Below are 25,395 nucleotides of genomic sequence, written 5' to 3'. Positions count from 1 at the left end.
TTCATAGAGAAAGCTTAAGTGTCTCTCTTACTGTACCAGCTTGCAAAGTTTGGGATCAGAAGACCATTGCACGTAAGGGTCCCATATATGATGGTATGGTACTAGGTGTCCAGTGCGTAGAGCCTAGCTTCGACATTAAATGAATATAGTCCATTTTTTGTAAAGTGTGTCGAAAACCTGGTATAGTTGGTTGTTTCCAAGCGCCAGCCAGCACCAACTTGCTAGCAACAAACACTGAAGCAATCAGCTGGTGCATGGAAGACTTCACCCCTCGAGGCTTAGCATGCAGCAGGCAATATTCCATCTTTAAAGGGTACTGGACTTCCGATTGATTAGACACCAGTTTTAGCACTAGGGTCCAAAACTCTTGGGCATGTGGACAAGTCCACTATATATGAACCATATCTCCCTCCATTCCGCACTGTCGCCAGCACAAAGCTGAGCTTGCGGGAAAAATTTTGGACAGCCGCTTGGGCGTATAATACCAGTGATACAGAATCTTATGTCCGTTTTCCATCAGACTACTAGATATCGAAACTTTGAGCAAAGATTTGAACATAACTTCCCACTGCTCATATTCAAAGGAGGCACCCAGCGCAGATTCCCACCTGGATAAATAGTATGTAATTGGTTTTTGATACATTAAAAGGGCTCTGTATATTCTGGAAATACATCCCTTATTTGCTTCACCCACCATTGCCCTCTCTTAAGGGTGTCTCAGCTAAGACTAATTCTCATTTAGCTCGTCTAGCTACAAAGTTCTGCACCTGTTGATATTGAAATGCGTGATTGGCTGAGAGGCCATACTCCTCGCTGTTTTCCTGAAATGAAATAAACTTTTCTTCTTCCCTAAATTGCCCTGATGTACATAATCCCAACTTTCCCATGTATAGAAGCATGGATCCACAGTCCCCAGGACAAATTGCGGAGCAAATCTAATATACATTTGTAGAAAATATTTCCGCCCCGGGAAGAATTTTTTCCTGATTGCAACCCAAGTCAACAGGGGCCAGTGAAGAAGTAGAGGGGCCAAATAGGCAATCCTTCCCAGCACCCGATCTGGCAACCAAGGAATAGCTCTTAATGGATATGGAGCAAGCTCCAACCACTCAAGTAACTGCCAAGGGTTGCCCGTCCCATGGAGCCACTCTGCCAATATGCGGCGATGAGCAGCTTGGTAGTAATCTACAAAAGAGGGAACCCCCATCCCTCCCTGTTCACGTCTCTGGAACATCACTTCTGCACGCACTCTGGGTGGCTTTATTCCATATATAGGAAAAGACCTTTCGACTCAAGTTTCGAAAGAACTGATCTGGCAAAGAGATGGGGAGAGCCATAAATAGATAAAGCAGCTTGGGGAGTATTATCATTTTAATTGCACTAATGTGGCCCATCCACGAGAACGTTAAGCTCTCCCAGCGTTCCAGCTCCGCGAAGAGCTCTCTCAATTTTCCCGGAAAATTTGCATCATAGAGATTATTTAAATCGCACGTCAAGTTAACTCCCAGATAGCGAATAGATCTTTTCGCCCAGCGAAAGGGAAAGGTAGGTTTCAATCGTAGCACTTGATCATCGGGCAAGCTAATATTCAAAGCTTCCGACTTTTCCATATTGATTCTAAAGCCCGAGACCTGCTCATATTGTTGTAGTGTAGAGGACAAAGCTTGAAATGAAACTTCTGGATTGGTTAGTGTTAATATAATATCATCTGCGAACAGCATAACTCACGACTCCATTCCCTTTACATTTAATCCCGTAATTCTCGGATGCTCTTGGATATAACAAGCCAGGGGCTCCACCACCAGCGCAAAAAGCAGAGACGATAAAGCACACCCCTGTCCTGTGCCCCTATTTAGAGGAAATGGGGGAGAGCTCCTGCCGTTGACCTTCACCGAAGCACAGGGTTCCACATATATAAGATGCAGCCAGGAAAGAAATTGTTCTGTGAAACCCACCTTTTCTAAAACTGCAAACATAAATGGCCAGTGTACCCTATCAAACGCTTTTTCCACGTCCAAAGAGAGTAAGCCCATGGGGATTTTAGCTGACCTAGATGGAGGACTCTTTGTATGTTGTCAAAGGTTTACCGACCACAAATGAAGCCTGTTTGATCTTCATGTATTAAAGACGGAAGGTACCTTTGTAGACGGGTGGCCAAAATCTTATTAAAGATTTTGTAGTCGACCCCTAATAGTGAGATGGGATGATAGGACCCGCAATTAAGAGGGTCTTTGCAAGGCTTTAATATTACTGAGATAGTCGCCAGGTTCCAGGTTTTTGGTATCGGCTGACCTAAACTGAAGGAATTGAACAGGCAGACCAACAATGGACTTAAAACTTTTGCATAGACTTTATAAAACTTATTGGAAAACCCATCTGAGCCTGGGACTTTGCCTGGAGAAAGAATGTGGATTGCCTGGGTCACCTCGTCTAATTCAATAGGGCGGGATAATTGGAGTTGAGCCCCCTCGGAGAGCCTGGGTAACTCGATATGGTCCGAATACTCTAAGATCTCCTCTCCCGAAAGATCAACATCAGGAGTACCTTTGATGACCCGCCCTATAAGGAGTACAAAACCCCAACCTTGGCTGACTTCTAATATCCGCTACCTACGTTCCTGTACCTGCTCCGCCGAACGCCTCTGGTGGAAATCTCGGGCACTTGCTGATTTCTTACACTTTAAGTTCATGCTGACCTCCTTCCAATCTGCTCTTTTATGCGCCAAACAGGATTATTATATCCAACTGATCAACTCTCTTGGCTCTAATCCTCGACTTCTCTTCACCACATTGAACTCTCTCCTGAAGGTGCCCCCTCTCCCAACTCCCCCTTCATTATCTCCTCAGACCCTTGCTGAATTCTTTCACGACAAGGTTCAAAAGATAAACCTTGAATTCTCTACCTCGCCACCTCTCCCTCCACTAGTCCATTCCCCTCTCTCTCCTTCCCCTCATTCTTTTTCCTCTTTTCCTGAAGTTACTATAGAGGAAACTACACTTCTCCTTTCTTCCTCAAAATGTACCACCTGTTCCTCTGATCCCATTCCCACCCACCTTCTTAATGCCATCTCACCTGCTCTTATTCCTTTTATCTGTCACATTCTCAACCTCTCACTTTCCACTGCAACTGTCCCTATTGCCTTTAAACATGCTGTGGTCACACCTCTCCTTAAGAAGCCTTCACTTGACCCTACTTGTCCCTCTAATTACCGACCCATCTCCCTCCTCCCTTTTCTCTCCAAATTACTTGAGCGTGCTGTTCACCACCGCTGCCTTGATTTTCTCTCCTCACATGCTATTCTTGACCCACTACAATCTGGTTTTCGCCCTCTCCACTCAACCGAAACTGCGCTTACTAAAGTCTCCAATGACCTATTACTGGCTAAATCCAGAGGTCAATATTCCATCCTCATTCTTCTTGATCTTTCCGCTGCTTTTGACACTGTTGATCACAGCATATTTCTCGATACCCTGTCCTCACTTGGATTCCAGGGCTCTGTCCTTTCCTGGTTCTCTTCCTACCTCTCCCTCCGCACCTTTAGTGTTCACTCTGGTGGATCCTCTTCTACTTCTATCCCTCTGCCTGTCGGCGTACCTCAGGGTTCTGTTCTTGGTCCCCTCCTCTTTTCTATCTACACTTCTTCCCTTGGTTCATTAATCTCATCCCATGGCTTTTCCTACCATCTCTATGCTGATGACTCCCAAATCTACCTTTCTACCCCTGATATCTCACCTTGCATCCAAACCAAAGTTTCAGCGTGCTTGTCTGACATTGCTGTCTGGATGTCTCAACGCCACCTGAAATTAAACATGACCAAAACCGAGCTTCTCATTTTTCCCCCCAAACCACCTCCCCACTCCCCCCGTTTTCTATTTCTGTTGATGGCTCTCTCATTCTCCCTGTCTCCTCAGCTCGAAACCTTGGGGTCATCTTTGACTCTTCTCTCTCCTTCTCTGCTCATATCCAGCAGACCGCCAAGACCTGTCGTTTCTTTCTTTACAACATCCGTAAAATCCGCCCCTTTCTTTCCGAGCACTCTACCAAAACCCTCATCCACACTCTTGTCACCTCTCGTTTAGACTATTGCAATCTGCTTCTTCCATATCATCAAGCTGATCAATCCATAGACTGGTGGGTTGTGTCCATCTACCAGCAGGTGGAGATAGAGAGCAAACTTTTGCCTCCCTATATGTGGTCATGTGCTGCCGGAAACTCCTCAGTATGTTCTCTATCTCAGCAGGTGGTGGTCACACACAGCAGCAGCTCTGGCTAGGCCTCCAAGCCTAATCCTTAGGTTTTGTTGAGGCCTGGGGTTGAGGGCTCTTTTGGGCAAGTGCAAACCTGGTGGTGCCAGGTCCCTCCTTTTCTCCCCCCTCCCGCTGGCTCCGTTTTAAAAAAAAAAAAAAATATATTTTTAAACGTCTTTAAAGGCGTTTAATTCGACGTTTCTTTAAACGTTCATTGCAGCTACTCACTGGGACACCAGTTCGTTACAGCTCGGAGCGGCAAGCAGGTAATTTTACCTTTTTATAGCGGGCAGGGGGTTCCCCGATTCTTCTCCTCGTGGCAATGGCGTCGGAGGGCGAGGGCGCAAAGGGTCGCTCCCCGGATCGCTGGAGCGCTTCTAGAGGGGATGCGGGGGTTTTACAACCTGATTCGCCCTTGATGGGTGATAGTTTAGTGACCGATGAATGTCCCGGTCGTTCCTCCGGCATGGCGGTTTTTTCCCGCCATAAACGCCCATCCCCCGCTCCTCGCCTCCGCCATCTTGGCCGGCCACGCGGCTCGGACGGCTTCTTCGGGGCCGCCCTTGAGGTTGGAGACATTAATGCCATGAACGCCCTTAATTTGGGCGACGGCACAAAAGCGGCTAAAGTTAAGCGCCGTTCTTCCCGCGCGGCTCCTTCACGGAGTTTCGCGCCGGACGCCATTTTGGATGCGCAGCATGTCTCTCCCCCGCTATTGCGAGCGCCGGTTGAGAGTGCGTCTAGGGCTGTTGCCCAGGCTGCGGAAGTGCACAGTCTGGGGGGTTTCTCCCCCGAGTTTGTTTTGCTGCTGCATCAGGCTTTCCTCATGCAAAACGCTGCCCCTGCTCCCTCTTCTGATAAAGAGGTTGAGGTTCCCAGAGGTAAACGCCCTCGGGTTGATTTCCAGGCCTTGGAGGACTTTTGTCTCCTCCGATGTAGATGAGGGCAGCGTGTCTGAGGTCTCCCAACGATCCTTTGCGGATTCCTTGGAGGAGATAGATCCCCGCTCGGATGGAGCGGATGACCCCTCTGCAGCGCGGCTTTTTAGCCCAGAGGATTTGCCCAACCTGTTGTTACAGGCCATGGACACTTTGAAGATTTCCTCTCCGGAGGACGTCTCTCCCTCAGCCCCTGTTGGCTCTGCCATTATGCTGGGGACGAAGCGCCCGCCTAGAACCTTCCACGTGCATGATGCCATGCACACCTTAATTGCGGCTCAATGGGATGTCCCGGAAACGAGCCTTAAAGTGGCTAGGGCTATGTCCCGCCTCTATCCTTTGGCTGTGAGTGAACGTGAGGCCTATCTGTGGCCTACCGTGGATTCTTTAATCACTGCGGTGACTAAGAAAACGGCGTTGCCGGTGGAAGGTGGCACGGCCCTAAAGGACGCCCAAGACAGAAGATTGGAGGCGGCCTTAAGGTCGTCCTTTGAGGCGGCTGCTTTAAGTTTGCAGGCCTCAGTTTGCGGCTCCTATGTGGCCAGGGCGTGCCTGACTATGGTGCAGCGGGCTTCCCCCTCGGATCATTCCTTGAGGACTGATTGGCCGGCCCTGGAATCGGGCTTAGCCTATTTGGCAGACTTGCTGTATGATGTCTGGAGAGCCTCAGCTAAAGGCATGGCTCAGACAGTCTCTGCGCGGCGGTGGCTTTGGCTGAAACATTGGTCTGCTGACCACGCCTCTAAATCCCGCCTGGCTAGATTGCCTTTTAAAGGCAAGCTGCTCTTTGGGGTCGAGCTGGACAAAATCGTGACCGATCTCGGCACGTCTAAGGGCAAGAAATTACCAGAGGTCAGGGCTCGGGTTAGTACTCGTCCCGATACCTCCATACCGCCCGGGCAAGTCGGGTTCCTCTGCCCCCTCTTCCTTCAAGAGGAATTTCTCCCCCAAGCAGCATTTCTTTCGCAGAGACCGCCGTCCCGGAGGTGCTCCCTCCGGTCCTCCCCCAGGGTCTCGTACCCAATGACGGGGCCTTGGTCCACGCCCCAGTGCAGATTGGAGGACGGCTGTCCTCGTTTCTGGGCGAGTGGACCACTATAACTTCAGACGCGTGGGTGCTGGAAGTCATCAGAGACGGCTACAAGCTAGAGTTCTGCCAACCCTTAAGAGACGGGTTTGTACTCTCTCCCTGCAAGTCTCCGGTCAAGCTGTGGTAGTACAGCAGACCTTGGACAACCTGATCCGCCTGGGTGCGGTCGTTCCGGTGCCAAAAAATCAGATTGGCAAGGGACGTTACTCCATTTACTTTGTGGTTCCAAAGAAAGGAGGTTCTGTCCGGCCTATCCTCGACCTCAAAGGGGTCAATCGGGCCTGGAAAGTGAGGCACTTTCGCATGGAGACTCTCCGCTCTGTTATAGCGGCAGTGAAGGCAGGAGAGTTCTTGGCTTCCTTGGACATCAAGGAAGCGTACCTGCATATTCCCATCTGGCCTCCTCTCCAACGCTTTCTGCGTTTTACAGTCCTGAGACGACACTTCCAGTTCAGAGCCCTCCCTTTCGGGTTGGCTACTGCTCCGCGGACCTTTTCCAAAGTAATGGGGTCATAGCGGCCTTCCTGCTAAAGGAAGGAGTACAAGTCCATCCTTATCTGGACGACTGGTTGATCCGAGCCCCCTCTTATGCAGAGTGCGGCAAAGCTATGGACCGGGTAGTTGCTCTTGTGAGCTCCCTGGGATGGATCATCAACTGGAAGAAGAGCCAGCTGCGCCCGACTCAGTCCCTGGTGTATCTGGGAGTTCGATTCGACACCCAAGTGGGCAGAGTGTTCCTGCCAGACAATCGAATTGTCAAGCTTCAGGCTCAGGTGGACTAGTTCCTAGTAGCCTCTCCTATTCGGGCTTGGGACTACGTGCAGCTGTTGGGCTCTATGACGGCCACGATGGAAGTAGTGCCCTGGGCCAGGGCTCATATGAGACCACTACAGCTATCTCTGCTGCTGTTCTGGACTCCGATGTCGGAGGATTATGCTGTGCGCCTTCCCGTGGACCCAGCAGTGCGCAAGGCGCTGAGCTGGTGGACGCAGACAGACAAGTTGTCTGCAGGATTGCCTCTGGTGACCCCGGAGTGGATTGTCGTCACGACAGACGCCTCTTTGATGGGCTGGGGAGCCCACTGCTTGGGAAGGACAGCGCAGGGGCTCTAGTCTCCTGCAGAGGCAAGTGGTCTATCAACCTCCTGGAACTCAGAGCCATTCGCTTGGTGTTATTGGAGTTCATCCCGGTACTCGTGTTGAAGCCTGTACGGGTCCTGTCGGACAATGCCACGGCTGTGGCCTATATCAACCGCCAGGGAGGTACCAGAGCACCCCTGTAGCCAAGGAGGCTATGAGTCTTTGCCAGTGGGCGGAAGCGAACCTGGAGCAGCTTTCAGCGGCCCACATTGCCGGAGTCATGAATGTCAAGGCGGACTTTCTCAGTCGCCATACCTTGGAGCCCGGAGAGTGGCAACTATCTGCTCAGGCGTTCTTGGACATCACGAAGCGCTGGGGCCAGCCGAGCCTAGATCTGATGGCGTCATCGGCCAATGGCCAAGTGCCGCGCTTTTTCAGCAGAGGACGGGACCCTCGATCCCTGGGAGTAGATGCTCTTCTCCAACAGTGGCCGACACAAGAGCTCCTCTATGTGTTCCCGCCCTGGCCCATGTTGGGCAGGGTGCTAGACCGGGTGGCAAAGCATCCCGGCAGGGTAATCCTGGTGGGTCCGGATTGGCCCAGACGTCCCTGGTATGCGGACTTGTTCAGGCTCTCAGTCGACGATCCTCTGCGGCTGTCAGTGGAGCAGGGCCTGTTACATCAGGGTCCCGTGGTGATGGAGGATCCCTCTCCCTTTGGTCTTACGGCCTGGCTATTGAGCGGCAGCGTCTGAGGAAGAAGGGCTTCTCAGACAAGGTCATCGCCACTATGCTGAGAGCGAGGAAGCGCTCTACTTCTACTGCTTACGCCAGGGTTTGGCGTATCTTTGCAGCATGGTGTGAAGCAGGCTCACTTTCTCCCTTCACTGCTCCAATTTCTTCAGTGTTGGCGTTCCTGCAAGAAGGTCTGGAGAAAGGCCTGTCGCTCAGTTCCCTTAAAGTCCAGGTAGCGGCTCTGGCTTGCTTCAGGGGCCGCCTGAAGGGTGCTTCCCTGGCTTCGCAGCCAGATGTGGTGCGCTTTCTCAAGGGAGTTAATCACCTGCGCCCTCCTCTGCACTCAGTGGTGCCTGCGTGGAATCTCAACCTGGTGCTAAGAGCATTGCAGAAGCCGCCTTTGGAACCCTTGTCGAGGGCATCTCTGAAAGACCTGACGTTGAAAGCAGTCTTTTTGGTGGCTATCACTTCAGACAGAAGAGTTTCCGAGCTCCAGGCGCTCTCATGTCGAGAGCCTTTTCTGCAGTGCACTGAGGCAGGAGTGACTATTCGCACAGTGCCTTCCTTCCTGCCCAAGATTGGTTCTCGCTTCCATGTGAATCAGCAGCTCTGTCTCCCTTCCTTTCGTAGGGAGGACTACCCAGAGGAGTACTCCGCTCTTGAATATCTGGATGTGAGACGAGTCATCATCAGATACTTGGAAGTGACCAATGATTTCCGGAAATCGGATCATCTGTTTGTCCTGTTTGCAGGTCCTCGTAAGGGTCTGCAGGCTGCTAAGCCTACAGTGGCAAGATGGGTCCAGGAAGCCATTGCAGCGGCTTATGTGGCCGCGGGGAAGGTGCCGCCTATCCAGCTGAAGGCTCACTCCACGAGAGCTCAGGCGGCCTCGATGGCAGAGGCCGGATCCGTCTCCTTGGAAGAGATATGCAAGGCGGCAACGTGGGCTTCGGCTCATACATTCTCCAAGCATTACCGTTTGACTGTGGCTGCACGGGCGGAGGCCCGGTTTGGAGCTTCAGTGTTGAGGTCAGGGATTTCTATGTCCCGCCCTGGGTGAGTACTGCTTCGGTACATCCCACCAGTCTATGGATTGATCAGCTTGATGATATGGAAGGTAAAATTATGTATCATACCTGATAATTTTCTTTCCATTAATCATAGCTGATCAATCCATAGCCCCTCCCAGATATCTGTACTGTTTATATTCTGGTTGAATTTTAGGTTCAAGTTTAGCCTTCAGTTACTTCAGGAGGACTTCGTGTTCAAGTTCTTCTTTCACTTGGATTCTTCAAGAGTTGAGACGACTTTGTGTTACAGTGAGCTGCTGCATTCCTCTCCCCTCCGTTTTACGGGGCTGGATTGAGACATAAATTCTGCCGGCACTCCCTCCCGCTTCGTGCGGCTGTAGGGCAGCTTTGTACCCCTCCCGCTTCGGCGGTGTTAGGGTCAGTCAGCTCCTCCCGCGGTTGCGGTTGCAGGATAAGCCAGATCCCCCCGCATCGGCGGGTGTGGTGTCCCTCCCCCGCTCCGCGGGGATGAGCTGGACGGATTCCCCTCCCCCACTTGTGTGGGGATGAGCTGGGTTAATTCCCCTCCCCCGTTTCGGCGGTGGTGAGCTGGGCAGAGTGTCCCTTCGTGGGTGTAATTCTCTAAGTGCTGAGTCCTGCGGATGGAGCTTTGATATCGACATACTGAGGAGTTTCCGGCAGCACATGACCACATATAGGGAGGCAAAAGTTTGCTCTCTATCTCCACCTGCTGGTAGATGGACACAACCCACCAGTCTATGGATTGATCAGCTATGATTAATGGAAAGAAAATTATCAGGTATGATACATAATTTTACCTTGCTGGCCTCCCACTTAGTCACCTCTCCCCTCTCCAGTCGATTCAAAACTCTGCTGCCCGTCTCGTCTTCCACCAGGGTCGCTTTACTCATACTACCCCTCTCCTCAAGTCGCTTCACTGGCTCCCTATCCGTTTTCGCATCCTGTTCAAACTTCTTCTACTAACCTATAAATGTACTCACTCTGCTGCTCCGCAGTATCTCTCCACACTCATCCTTCCCTACACCCCTTTCCATGCACTCCGCTCCATGGATAAATCCTTCTTATCTGTTCCCTTCTCCACTACTGCCAACTCCAGACTTCGCGCCTTCTGTCTTGCTGCACCCTAGACCTGGAATAAACTTCCTGAGCCCATACGTCTTGCCCCATCCTTGGCCACCTTTAAATCTAGACTGAAAGCCCACCTCTTTAACATTGCTTTTGACTCGTAACCACTTGTAACCACTCGCCTCCACCTACCCTCCTCTCCTCCTTCCTGTACACGTTAATTGATTTGATTTGCTTACTTTATTTTTTGTCTATTAGATTGTAAGCTCTTTGAGCAGGGACTGTCTTTCTTCTATGTTTGTGCAGCGCTGCGTACGCCTTGTAGCGCTATAGAAATGCTCAATAGTAGTAGTAGTAGGAGGAGTATAGAGATGTTTATAAAACTGTTGAAACCGACTTTGTATGTGCAATTGATCTGATGTTATTCTACCATCCTCGGTTTTAAGGCTAGAGATATGATTTTGTGAGACTTGTTTCTTTAGCTTGTGAGCTAGGAGCTTGCTCGATTTATTGCCAAATTCAAACTGGCACTGCCGAGCTCGCTGCAACTGCTCAGCGATATCAGCTAGCTGTAACTCATGTAATTCATGTTTATTTTATGTAGCTGTTGAGATAACGACGGTGAATGCTGCGGGGCCGTCCCATAAAGCTTTCTCTCTACTTCTAGTAATCTTTTCCTCAAAACATCCTCTACTTTCCTATGTTCTCGCTGCATTTGAGTTTTCAAAGCTATAAAATGGCAACGTAATACCACCTTCAGCCCATCCCATACAACACCCATAGAAACCTCATTATTATCATTAAACTTAATATATTCCTTAATGTGGGCTTCTATTTGGAAAACATTTGGCACCTCTGATAGGATAGAATCATCTAAACGCCACTCAGGCCAATCTCTTGTCCATACCGGGAGATTCAATTTCAGGACTACAGGGCTATGGTCTGACCATGTGCGGCGTATAATTTGATGTTCCAGAATCGCATGCCCAAGCTCCACATCTCCCAACCAATGGTCAATGTGTGAAAAAGATTGATGAACCTGCGAGAAGCATGTATACTCCCACCCGCTTGGATTAGTTTGTCTCCAAAAATCTGATAGCTGCCATCTCTCCAGAAACGCACGAAAGAGTTCACGATCTCTTTTTGCATATAACACTTTGTTTGTGGAATTATCCAAATAAGGATTAAGAGTTAGATTAAAATCTCCACCAATTAGCAGTAGACCTACTTTGTTTCAATATTACTTGGTCTAGCTGGCGGAAAAAGTCTCCATGGTCAGCATTAGGTCCATAGATATTGTGCAGAGTATATTTTATAACCCCTAGAGAGATGGCCATCAGTAGATATCTCCCTTCTTTATCTCTAATGATTTTATCTATACTCCAAGGATGGGACTCATTGAGAGCAATTAGGACCCCCCTAGTTTTAGCACCATCTTTGTTTGATGCAAAATATTGATAGGGATACTTATAATGTTTGCAAAGTGATTCATGGGCAGGCTTTAAATGCATTTCCGGAATGAAGGCTATATCTGCTTTCAAACGCCCCAACTCCCTAAATAGCAGCTGGAATATTAAGGCCCCTTGCATTCAGACTTATCAAAGTTATGCTAGACATCTGTGCACAAATTAAAATATAGTAAACAGGATACCATACCTCTCGCCCAGGTCCTCTCAGGCCTCTTTGCTTCCCCCCAGTTCCTTTCTTCACTAAGACACTAAGCTTATATGCTTTATGATTATGTATGCATTCTTTAACATTTTGTCCCCCCATCCCCTCCCCCCAATCCCCCCTCTAACATCATAATCCTCTCTATAACAATTGCAGAGAGGTCTCAAGGTGGAGGAATTGTAACTTTCTCCCGATTCCCCCCTCGCCCCTATGATAATAAATCCCATCTTGCGGAATATATTATTCCCAACCTTACAGCTATACAGTCAACTACTGCCAAACATATCAATCTCAAACCAAATATTTAGCTTTTGTTGAATAGAATAGAAATTACACTTGCTCCAGTCATGTGAGTTGGCCATCAGATTTTTGGCGCTGCAAGCGCTTATGGCCCTTCTCGACCCGCTGCCATTGTGGACGCCCTGCTGAGGAGGACATTCTGGAAGTACTCGGGGCTGCTGAAGGTTCCTTCACATTTCCGTCAGGTAGAACCTCCCAAGCTTCTTCTATAGACTTAACTTGGTACATGCGGCCATCTTTGTAAAAAGCTAGGGCAAACGGGTATCTCCATCGATATTTAATCCCTATTTCTTGGAGCTTTAAAGTGACCGGCTTCAATGCAGCCCTGTGTTTCAAAGTGGCAGAGGCTAGATCCTGATAAATTTCAATGGCATAAGAGTCCCATTTGAAATTGTGGGCTTTGCGAGCCGCTTGCACCACCTGTTCCTTAAGTTTGAAATCCTGGAAGATTGCCTCTTGCGGGGCCTAATGTTCTATGAGAACGTTCCAATATAATCGCAGCTGAATCAATCACCATTCCTGTCTCAGTAAGCAGCGAGCCAACCAGCTGCTTTATCGTTGCCTCACAATCTTGGTATAATGGCACCTCAGGCAATCCTCTGAACCTCAGATTCCGTCGACGGCTTCGATTTTCGAGGTCCTCAATTTTCTCGGTAAGCTTCTGGAGATCCATTTGCGTTGCAGAAAATCGCATATTCATCACACTCATTTCTTCCGCATGTTCATCCATACGGTTTTCCGCTTCTTCCATCCTTGCTCCCAACTCTCGGATCTCACCGCGTAAATCCGCCCCCAAGGACGCCAGGTCGGCGCGGACTGCTTTAAGATCTCCCCTGATTTCTTGCAGCCACTCTTTAAACTCAGAGAGAGGCAGTACCTCCGTGCGATCCATTTCCACATTTGTCCCAAACAGGTCTTTTGGGGATGAGCTTTCGGAGTGCCGAGTTGGTTGCGAGGCCTCCGACATAGGGCTCGCCATGCGGTCCGCGGTTGTGTTTGAGAACCCGAATTGGGATAAGTCGGGTTGCTGGTTCATCTTCCGATTATAGATTAATCAATTCCTCTAGCCCTTCTAACGCTTCTCCAGCTGAGATGCCACTTATGATGTTATTTAGTGGGCTATAGATATGCTTAAAACTGAAGGGGAACTGGAGCTTGTTTTTCAAGCGACCATTGCTGTCGGTGACGTCACTTCCTCCTGCTTCCCAGGTTTATTTCAATGCAGTTGGATCTGTCTGAACCTTATTAATATGCTTTAAAACTAAAGGCCAAAACAAACTTGCATCAATTTTTCCCCTCGATTGAACCTTGATGATGGAACTTTGATGATGCATATTAGTAACAGATGCTAAATGAATATGTAAATTAAAATTAGCTTTGAAATGGTCAGACCGTGGAATGGTTGACAATTCAACATCAGTTATCATATTAACTGGATAATAATATAAGATCTAAGGAATGCCCCTTTTCATGAGTGACATCTTGAGAAACAACTTCAAATTACAAGAAACTAAAAATAATTTAAAGCCCATAACCCTTGAATCAGTATCATGTTCCAAGGGAAGATTCAAATCACCTAAAAAGACTAACCTAGAGGACTCTACGCACATTGAGAAACTTCAAGGAAGAATACTGAGCCTCTTCATCCTCTCAGCAAAAGGATGGACGCTCCACAGATTGGTTGAGATGAAATGCTGATACCACTTTCAGAAGAAAGGAAGGACCCGTGTACAGGGAGACCTCTGCCTCTGAAAAGCGAAGACAGAGATCCTGATGAGAGAGCCCAAAGCGTTGAAACCCTACGTGCCGATGCAACAGCCACCAAGAACAATGTCTTTATCGTAAGATCTTTCAGGGAGGCCTTCTGGAGTGGCTCAGAAGGAGGCTTCTGAAGAACCCTAAGGACGACATTAAGGTTCTACTCTGGACATGGAGTACGAAAGGGAGGTTGCAAGCGGCCTGCTTCTTGCAAGAATCAAACAATATCTGGGCGAGCTACAAGAGATGTCTTCAGTAGTCGGCCCCTGAAACAGGCCAGAACTGCAACCTGAACTTTCAGAGAGCTGAATGCCTTTTTGAAGACCTACTTGCAGAAATGCTAAGATGTGCGTAATCTGAGCAGAGAAGGGAGATAGTCCATGCTCAGAACATCAGTCCTTGAACATCTTCCATACCCTATAGTTTGTATAGTGTTTCCGATTCTGAAGCAAGGTAGCAGTGACAAAATCAGATTAACCTTTTTGTCTCAACTGAACCCTTTCAGTGGCTAAGCTAAGACCAAAGGGGCACAGATCCTTCATGAGCACCGGACCTTGCTTCTGTAGGCCATGTACCTGTGGAAGACGGAGAGGACCCCCGTCCAGAAGTCGAATCTGGTCTGCATAACACTGCCTTTGCGTCCAGTCCAGGGCAGTGAGAATTATTCGACCCTGGTGCAATACTTTGACTGAGGAGGAGATGTATCTGTTGAACCAGCTTTGACCTTCTGCGCTTCATGAGGAAGATCCTCTCTCATGCTGTGTCGAATAGAATGCTTAGACATTCTAGCGTCTGCGATAGAGATAGTCTGCTGTTCTCGAAATTGATCACCCAACCCAATGACTGCAGAAGACGGACAACTTTGTCCGTCACTGACATGCTGTCCGAATATGATGATGCATATGTGAGTCACATGCTCAGAACATCAGTCCTTGAACATCTTCCATACCCTATAGTTTGTATAGTGTTTCCGATTCAAGCAAGGTAGCAGTGACAAAATCAGATTAACCTTTTTGTCTCAACTGAACCCTTTCAGTGGCAAAGCTAAGACCAAAGGGGCACAGATCCTTCATGAGCACCGGACCTTGCTTCTGTAGGCCACGTACCTGTGGAAGACGGAGAGGACCCCCGTCCAGAAGTCGAATCTGGTCTGCATAACACTGCCTTTGCGTCCAGTCCAGGGCAGTGAGAATTATTCGACCCTGGTGCAATACTTTGACTGAGGAGGAGATGTATCTGTTGAACCAGCTTTGACCTTCTGCGCTCCATGAGGAAGATCCTCTCTCATGCTGTGTTGAATAGAATGCTTAGACATTCTAGCGTCTGCGATGGAGATAGTCTGCTGTTCTCAAAATTGATCACCCAACCCAATGACTGTAGAAGACGTACAACTTTGTCCGTCACTGACATGCTGTCCGAATATGATGATGCATATGTGAGTCAGTCATTGAGATATAGGTGAACTCTAGTTCCCTGGTGCCAAAGGAAGGATACCACTACCACCATAACCTTGGCAAATGTTCTTGGAACCATGGTGATACTGAAGGGCAAAGCCCTGAACTGGAAGTGGTGGACCAACTTCAAAACGTAGAAACCTCTGATGTGGAGGCCACATGGATATATGCAAGTACTCCTCCTTGAGATCAAGGGTGTGGTGAGAAATTCTCCCGCTTGAACCGAGGCTATGACTTCTCCTAGTGTCTCCATACGAAAGTGGGACACTTGGAGTCAGTGGTTTAAACCTTTTGAGATCTAAGACCGGACGAATGGTGCCTTCTTTCTGTAGGACAATGAAGTAGACAGAGTGCCTGCCTTGTTCTTGTTCAGCCTGGAGAACTGTAACAATGGCCTGGAGCGCCATCAAGAAATCTACTGTGGCCTGAACCTCGACCACCTTGATTCCCCTTTGACAAAGAGATTGCTAGAAGAAAGAAGCAACCACGCTGGAGAACTCTATCTTGTAACCTTTTGGGAGAATATCCAGAACCCACTGGTCTGACATGATTTTGGCCCACTCTTTCTGAAACTCCAGAAGATGCCTTTCCACCTGAGGAAGAGAAGAGAGGACCAGCCTCGCATCATTGCGAACCTCTGGATGCATTGGGCGTTCTGGCTGACTGAGAGAAGGACTTCCTGTCCTCACGAAAGGAAGATGGGCATGCCTGAAAGTGGGACTTCTGACCATATTACTGATGTCCAGACCACTACTGTTGTGTAGAAATCAAGAGCCCCCCCCCCCCGAAGATGGATGACTAGAGGCTTTCAGCTTATCTTCTGGCAACTGCTATGGCTTAGTTTCCCCCAGTTCTGTCACCAAGTTATTGAGATCTTCTCCAAATAGCCACTCGCCCTCAAAAGGTAGTTTAAATGTTACACTGAATCCGCTGCCCAGTACCACAACCAGAGTTGTTGATGTGCCATGACATCCATGTGGGCTGTGACATGTCATAAATACCATCTGTCACGTAGGCCAATCCCGCTTCCAGCTGGGTGTTATAGCGCCACTATAGGCATGCAGTTGCCATGATCGAGCTGCACACTTACAGAATCGAGCTGCACATTTGTCACTTCAAAGGCTTGTTTCCGTGAGCCTTCTAGACTCCTATCCTGCAGATCTTTTTGTGCAATGCCCCCTTTCACCAGCAAGGTGGTCTTCTTAGTCACTGCCATAACCAGGGATTTCACCCTAGGAAGGAAGCTGCAATTTATCTTTCTCCTCTGAAACTAGTAGGTAGAGGCAAGCCATGGCTCTTCTCATGCTCAGACCCTTGTCCGGTGAGACCTATTCCGTTGTAATCAGGTCCTAAATGTCTGTATGCATTGGGAAAGCCTTAGAAGGACCTCTAAGAACCCTGATAATGGACGAAGATGGAACTCCTGATGCCGAAGCAGATGACTTCTCAATATAAAGCAGCGCCTGTGCTTTCTGAAACAACTTCAGTACTTTCAGATAATTCCCCTCCTCGGAAGGGAGCTGTCCCTTCTCTTAACAGCTCCTTCAAAAATGGCTCCTCTGAATAGACTGTGGCCACATCAAATAAAGAGGGAGAAGCAGAGATAGCCTCAACTGCTCACTCCTGGAGGTCTAAGGTCTTAGGAGCCTGAGAGGCAGTGGAGTGAGAAACTGAAGCACATTGTAGCAATCTGACTATCCCTGCTTCAGTAAATAGGCCTGGTGTAAGGGCAATATAACTCCGGAGAAAAAAAAAGATCCAGATGCAGCAGAATGCTCTTTTCTGGCCCTGAGGCTGTAAAATGGTGGCAGTGCTCTGCCTGTGATCAGCTTCTCCTCATTGCAAGTTGGCCCTGACAAATTGCCTCCATTCTCATACTCTCCTGCATCAAACTGCCCACAAGCCCTACTGGAGAGCACTAATACCCTGGTATATTTGGATGCTGCACCAAATCCAAAGATATGCTGCTGCTGACTGTTTCCTTAGTGTCCTGTGGGATTCCTGACTTGCACACATTGCAATGCCCCAACACCAGCGGGTCCCACAACTGGAGTTGACATTTATCCTGATTGTCACCAGTACAGCACAACTTTTCCCAAGTGATGAGTTAGGATTCCTTCCTTGCACCAAGCCCTCCAAGCGGCTTTGAGTCAAACTTTTGTGAGACTTACCACTGTTGGCTGCTTCCCCCCCCCCCCCCCCCCCCCCCCCCCCAGCTCACAGTCTCCACAAGTCTTATCACAGATGAGAGAGACTCAGGACTGATACCCTGTCCTGCGCTCTCCAGAAAATCTCTTTCCTTCTCTCTCTTTTTATTTTTTTTTAAGGTTGTGCTGCAAAACTCAGCTGGGGACCAGTTGACCAACTGGATCAGGAGCAAAGTGCTCGGAACCAGAAGCTGAAAAGTGTGTCGATCCACCTGTTAGAGATAGAAAATACTGAGGAGCTGGACTGGATGCCACGAGAAATATGTCTCAACTCAGTTTTCAGTTCTCTATCTCCACCTGCTGGTTGATGGACACAACTATCCCACAGATTCTGGGATAGTGGGAAGCTATGTAATGGGAAGTAACAATAGTGGTTAGTAAAATTAATCACCCTACAGCATTTCCTACATGATCTCTCGGTCGGTCTCCTTCCAGCATCTCTTCCACTCCCATCATCTCTTCCATTCCCATCCTCCACCCCCCTCCCCCAACATCCATAACACAACCTGGCATCTCTTATTCCACTCCCCTCCCTCCATTTGCGGTTTGGCATCATTTTCTCTCTCTCTCTCTCAATCCCCTCCTCTCAGTCTACCTTAAACCTGTTCTTGTAGAGATCCCTGGCAGTGGTACACATACACTTCCTGCATCAGAGCTTTCCCTCTAATCCGTCCTGCCCCCTCTGATCCTACTTCCTGTTTCTTTGTGGGCAGGATGGATTAGAGGAGTTGATTCTAGAGCAGGACGTAGGCAACCTACGTGTATTGCTGCTACTGCTACAGACCTCTAGAAGATCACATTTAAGGTGTATTGGGGAGGGGGGGTTTGAGGGATAAGTGGAGATACCGAACTGCAGGGGTGGGGTGAGTAGAATGGAGTGAGAGATGCTGGACCGTGCACTGGGGGATGGGGAAGAGAGAGAGAGATGCTGGACAATGGGAGGAAGGGAAATGTTGGACCTGGGAGGCAGAGGCGAGTGAGGGTGGGAAGAAAGAGAGTGATAATGGATGTGAGGGTAGAAGAGAGGGAGGGAGATATGTTGGACAATGGAATAGAGAAATGGAAGAAAAAAGGAGAGATGTTGGACCACAGGAATGGAGGACAGCAGGAAAGAGAGAAGTAGATTTAGCTAATGATATTTACTGGGATCAGGAGAGGTGGAATATACTTCTACTTTCCTGGTTTGGCCGAATTGCAGTTACCCACATGAATGTTTTTCCGCGTTTATGTATGTTTCAAGTCCTTCCAATTTGGATCCCTTGACACTTTTTTATTTTTTTAAACTCTATAACTTTTCAAATACAGAAATAAGAAAACAAATCCAACATCCCCCTCCCCTCCTTCAACTCTTACCCCTCCCCCCAAGATCCAATCCATTGAATCTCTTCTTATGACACCTTTTGAATATCCCCATCCTCTTGATCATCCACCTTATCAAGATGAGGTATTCTCTCCCTGCCCTACTTCCCATTCTTTGAAGCGAGCTCACACCTTATTGAAAGTACATCCAGTATTGTTCTTCAAAGCAGTCAATTTATTCATCTAGCAATATTGCTGGAGTCTCTCTCTAACCCTCTGCACAGGAGGCACTGCAGCCATTCTCTAGTACTCCACCATAGTCTTTCTAGCTATTGCCAAGTCTATCAGAAGCTGCTTATAGGCACTTGTGAGGGTCTCTACTGCCTTGTTTAATAGAGCAACCTTCATGTCCAAGTCCAGTGTATATTCCATCAGCTCTCCCAGCATACTTATAGCTTGAGACCAGTAGGGTTTTATGACTTCACAATTCCACCAGATGTGTTTAAATGTCTCCTTTTCTCCACATAACCGCCAACACAGTCCCTGATCCAATCTATACATATGTTGGAAATGCTCCGGTGTATAATTCCATTTCATCAGTATCTTGTATGCATTTTCCACCACATGACATGCTATTGCTCTATGCGTCAATTGGTCACTCAACTCTTTCTAATGCTTCATATCCAACTCCCATCTTAAATCCTGTTTCCATTTTTAATTGTGGGTAGGTCCCCCTGTTCCCTCTCCCAACCCGATAAGCAACACATATACTTGCGATATCTATTTCTTCCCCCCTGTGTAGTTTTCATGCATTTTTAGATGAAATTGAAAGTCAGACAGCTGCATGTATACAACCCAGCTTTGCCTGTTGTACATATTTAGAGGTGCTGTGGGTGAAGTACCTCTTACTTTGTGAAAACATTGTCACCTGCAAGTTTATATGAGAGGGATCAGGAGGCGAACATGACTGGATAAAGGGATCTCTGAGTCAGCATTTTGATAAAGTTTTCAAATATTTCACATTCATCAGTGCTGAAGAATCTTTTTCAGTTTTTCAATTAATGTGTCTGTTGCTGGGGAATCTTATTGGTTGAATATCCCTAGTGATGATTAACCTCATTGCAGTCAATGAAAGGTGTTCTTCTAGATGACCTTTGGAGGGCTAGGTTTGACTTCTAGGAGTGGCTTTAAAAATGCAAGCAACTTGTTTGTAGTGGTATCCAAACCTGAGGCAAGAAGCTCCATGCTGTCATACTGCATCATTCTCTTGGGTAATAGAAACCTCTGTGCCTTTCCACTATCACATGCCACCATTCTCATTTTCATTTTCCCAACACTTTGTTCTCTGATTTTACCTCATGGCTCTGATACATTCAGTGTTTTCTTATGTGCTTTGCCTATAGGACCAACCAGCTTGTAAGTGCAGCACAGTATTGCCTTTCACTGTGTCATTGAAGCTCTGTGCGCTCGCATGCTTCCTCCTTTCCCACTCTGTCTCTACTGGTGCTTCTTTGTCTCTTCTATGCTCCCCCCTGCCGCTGTAATCATGGAGGGGGAAGGGATCTATAATGGTACAACTAGTTTTCTGTCTACTTTCTACATCTACCCCACAGAAATTTGGAAGATTCTGCTTTCAAAAACTAGTCAAAAATGTTTTTAGTCCAATAAAAAAAGGTAATGTTTTCTTTAGTTTCTGTTTATTACCTTCAATCACAAGGGTGAAGGCAAATCTCATCACTATAGCACTGTGCTACAAAAGCAAGCACCAAAGAGCCTCTCTTATTACTGCTTATGAACATCTGGATCCTTTAACATATAGTGCTTGTTCTCTTTCTGCAGTGGATAGAGAAAGTGATTGGTTGGCTCAGCAACGTGTTCTTGCAGGACAGAAATACCATACCCATTTCCCCTGAAGCCAGCAGCACCTTGAGACGCTGGCGTTGCCATGTGCAGCGCTTCTTCTATCGTATCTATGCCAGCATGCGCATTGAGGAGTTATTTGGCATTATCCGAGGTGAGCACCAAGCACCCCTTTACAGAAAGGGTGTCATTTGGATGTGGATTTTAGATTTATTTTGCCTTTTTTGGACCCGAGCTCAAGATGAGATATGTACAGTAGCTATTAAGAGACAGTATCTATTTCCCTGTCTCCAGAGAGCCTACACTCTAAGCTTGTACCTGATACATTGGTGGTGGAAGTGACTTGTTCAGGATCACAAGACGCATCAGTTGGATTTGAACCCTGTCCTCCCAGGGTCTCAGTCTGCTATTTTAATCACTTGATTACTCCACCATAGATTTCTGTACATCCCCTGCTTTACAGTCAGTGAGGCACAAATACATGTGCCAGTTCAGAGAGGAGTAAATTGCATTGCCTGTAAACATGCCATCTTGGACTGTGGTTCCATAAGATCTCAGAAGGAAAGCAAAGGCAGCCCTGCTCCCCCCCCACCCCCCAAGTTTTGCTGAAACTGCAGCCGAAACTTATCGTCTGGTTTCAGCCAAAAACTAAAACTAGTTTGTTTGTGTGAATGTGAACCCGTGAGGCCCACTGGGGGTTGTCAGAGCTTGCAGTCGGCAGTGTTAATATATGGATATTCTATATACAGCAGCCCTCTGCAAAACTCACAGGAGGTTATTACCCTCTAGTCCCAGGAACTGCAAGCACAGGCTAACAACTGGGAGAGCCATTTTAACAAGGACTTCTCAACAAGCTCTGAGACATGAGCTTTGTGAGAACGTGTAAAAAAAAAAAAAAAAAACAACCCATCATCAATACCAGCTTTTTATGCTTATCCAAACTGTGCACAAGTAACAAGAGAAAGTAGCATTGAGATGTTTCCCATTTTAAAGGAGTCCAGACACTGGTCTATACTGTAGGCATTATGTGAGGACTTTATGCTCTGAAAAATTACAATCGAGCAATACATTTCTCAAATTATTTTCTTAGCTCTCTCTCTCTCTCTCTCTCTATATATATATATATATATTCTCCGAGGACAAGCAGGCTGCTTGTTCTCACTGATGGGTGACGTCCACGGCAGCCCCTCCATCGGAATCTTCACTAGCAAAGTCGTTTGCTAGCCCTCGCGCGCACCGCGCGCACCGCGCATGCGCGGCCGTCTTCCCGCCCGAAACCGGCTCGAGCCGGCCAGTCTTCTTTCGTCCGCACTCGGTACGGTCGTGTTTTCGCCGTGTTGAGCCCCGGAAAGTCGACCTCGCGCGTCCTTTTTTCAACGTGTTTTTTCTTCGGAAAATCCTCAAACTGTTTGGGAAGTGCTCCGGAAGCCCTCTCGGGTTTCGTTTGCCCCTTCCCGTATTTTTCAGATTTTGCCCCGGTAAGTTTTCTTTCGTCGTCGGGGTAGGCCTTTTTTCGGCCTCGGTCGAGATTTTTCTCCCTTAAAGTTTTGGTGCTCACTTTCGTCATTTCGGATTTTGATTTCGCCGGCGTGATTTTTCCGCCCATGACATCGAAGCCTTCCAGCGGCTTCAAGAAGTGCACCCAGTGCGCCCGGGTAATCTCGCTCACTGATAGGCACTCTTCGTGTCTTCAGTGTCTGGGGGCCGAGCACCGTCCTCAGAACTGTAGTCTGTGTTCCCTGTTACAAAGGCGACTCAGGTAGCGAGATTGGCCCAGTGGAACGTTTTGTTCTCGGGCTCTTCGTCGGCATCGACACCGGGGTCATCGAGTGCATCGACGTCGTCAGCGTCCAGACCTTCATCCTCGGCCGCCAGTGCATCGAGTGCATCGAGGCATCGGCCCTCTGCATCGGCGCCGAGACATCGGATAGCTGCATCGACGTCGGTGGTACCAGGACCTCGTCTGCTGATGTCGTCGGACGGTGGTGCATCGTCAGGAGTGCAGGTGAGGGCTGTCCATTCCCCTGCTGGTGGCGGTGAGCCTTCGGGTGGGTCTCCCCCTACCCTGAGGGCTCCTGCGGTACAGCCCCCCCGAGATCGACCTCCTTCGACTTCGGCCCGAGGAAGCGACGGCTGGATTCTACGTCCTCCTCGTCGGTGCCGGGGAGCTCCGGTGACATGCTTCGGAAGAAGTCGAGAAGCATCGACACCCGGTCCCCTCCCCGCGTCGGCACCGAGAGCTCTGGGTCGCCGAGGGAGTCGGCACCCAGCAGGCATCGGGCACCGAGAGGACTGCTCACCCTCTGTTCAGGAGGTGTCGATGCGCTCCACTCTGGACAGCCCGGAACAGCCTCCACGCCCGGAACAGGTTCTGACGTCGACGCCTGCATCGACCTCCATGCCTTTCTCTGCAGCCGCTCTGAACGAGAGCCTCCGGGCCGTTCTCCCAGAGATTCTGGGAGAGCTGTTGCGCCCTACCCCTCCGGTACCGGCGGTGCTTGCGCCTCCGGTACCGTCGAGCGTGGCGTCGGCTGGCCCATCGCCCGGGGTGAGGTCCCCGACGTCGGTACCGCGTGCGGTGCCGACTGCGGCCACCTCCCAGGAAGGCTCCCGACTACGTCGGCGGAGGAGCTTCGCCGATGCGGGCGAGGGAGTCTACCTCTCGACGCCCCCATCGTGGACGTGGCTCCACCGAGTCGAGCCGGGCGAGGTTGCAGACACAGGTTCGTGAACTTGTGTCTGACACCGAGGGTGAGGCCTCGTGGGAGGAAGAGGAAGACCCCAGATATTTCTCTGACGAGGAGTCTGAGGGTCTTCCTTCTGATCCCACTCCTCCCCTGAAAGACAGCTTTCTCCTCCTGAGAGTCTGTCTTTCGCTTCCTTTGTCCGGGAGATGTCTACGGCCATCCCCTTCCCGGTGGTTGTGGAGGACGAGCCCAGGGCTGAAATGTTTGAGCTCCTGGACTATCCTTCTCCACCTAAGGAAGCGTCCACTGTTCCCTTGCACCATGTCCTGAAAAAGACATTGCTTGCGAACTGGACCAAGCCATTAAGTAATCCCCACATTCCCAAGAAGATCGAGTCCCAGTACCGGATCCATGGGGACCCAGAGCTGATGCGCACCCAGTTGCCTCACGACTCTGGAGTTGTGGATCTGGCCCTAAAGAAGGCTAAGAGTTCTAGGGAGCATGCTTCGGCGCCCCGGGCAAAGACTCTAGAACCTTAGACTCCTTTGGGAGGAAGGCTTACCATTCCTCTATGCTCGTGGCCAAAATCCAGTCTTACCAGCTCTACACGAGCATACACATGCGGAACAATGTGCGGCAGTTGGCGGGCTTGGTTGATGCGCTCCCCCCTGAGCAAGCCAAGCCTTTTCAGGAGGTGGTCAGGCAGCTGAAGGCGTGCAGAAAATTCCTGGCCAGAGGGGTGTATGACACCTTTGATGTTGCGTCCAGGGCCGCTGCTCAAGGTGTGGTGATGCGCAGGCTCTCATGGCTGCGTGCCTCCGACCTGGAGAATAGACTCCAGCAGCGGATTGCGGACTCGCCTTGCCGTGCGGACAATATTTTTGGAGAGAAGGTCGAGCAGGTGGTAGAGCATCTCCACCAGCGGGACACCGCATTCGACAAGTTCTCCCGCCGGCAGCCTTCAGCCTCTACCTCTACAGGTAGAAGATTTTTTGGGGGAAGGAGGACTGTTCCCTACTCTTCTGGCAAGCGTAGGTACAATCCCCCTTCTCGACAGCCTGCGGCCCAGGCTAAGCCCCAGCGCGCTCGCTCTCGTCAGCAGCGTGCGCCTCAGCAAGGCCCCGCGGCTCCCCAGCAAAAGCAAGGGGCGAGCTTTTGACTGGCTCCAGCAGAGCATAGCCGACATCCAAGTGTCCGTGCCGGGCGACCTGCCGGTCGGGGGGAGGTTGAAAGCTTTTCACCAAAGGTGGCCTCTCATAACCTCCGATCAGTGGGTTCTGCAAATAGTCCGGCAAGGATACACCCTCAATTTGGCCTCAAAACCTCCAAATTGTCCACCGGGAGCTCAGTCTTACAGCTTCCAGCACAAGCAGGTACTTGCAGAGGAACTCTCCGCCCTTCTCAGCGCCAATGCGGTCGAGCCCGTGCCATCCGGGCAAGAAGGGCTGGGATTCTATTCCAGGTACTTCCTTGTGGAAAAGAAAACAGGGGGGATGCGTCCCATCCTAGACCTAAGGGCCCTGAACAAATATCTCGTAAAAGAAAAGTTCAGGATGCTTTCCCTGGGCACCCTCCTTCCCATGATTCAGGAAAACGATTGGCTATGCTCTCTGGACTTGAAGGATGCCTACACACACATCCCGATACTGCCAGCTCACAGACAGTATCTGCGATTTCAGCTGGGCACACGTCACTTCCAGTACTGTGTGCTACCCTTTGGGCTCGCTTCTGCGCCCAGGGTGTTCACAAAGTGCTTGGCTGTAGTAGCAGCAGCACTTCGCAGGCTGGGGGTGCACGTCTTCCCATATCTCGACGATTGGCTGGTGAAGAACACATCCGAGGCAGGAGCCCTGCAGTCCATGCAGATGACTATTCGCCTCCTGGAGCTGCTGGGGTTTGTGATAAATTACCCAAAGTCCCATCTTCTTCCAGCACAGAGACTCGAATTCATAGG

General features: G+C 49.3%; 1 protein-coding gene across 1 annotated transcript in view; it reads left to right on the top strand.

The window, feature by feature from the left end:
- Nucleotides 1-25,395, top strand: part of ANAPC2 (anaphase promoting complex subunit 2) — a 492,733-nt gene that overhangs the window by 162,380 nt on the left and 304,958 nt on the right. Inside the window, exon 5 of the mRNA XM_030206193.1 lies at nt 20,734-20,908. Within this exon, the coding sequence (XP_030062053.1) occupies nt 20,734-20,908 (175 nt within the window). The remainder of the gene's footprint in view (nt 1-20,733; nt 20,909-25,395) is intronic.

This window comes from Microcaecilia unicolor, chromosome 6, assembly GCF_901765095.1.
Source record: "Microcaecilia unicolor chromosome 6, aMicUni1.1, whole genome shotgun sequence".
Lineage (NCBI taxonomy): Eukaryota > Metazoa > Chordata > Amphibia > Gymnophiona > Siphonopidae > Microcaecilia > Microcaecilia unicolor.
This window is presented reverse-complemented; position numbering and strand designations above follow the sequence as displayed.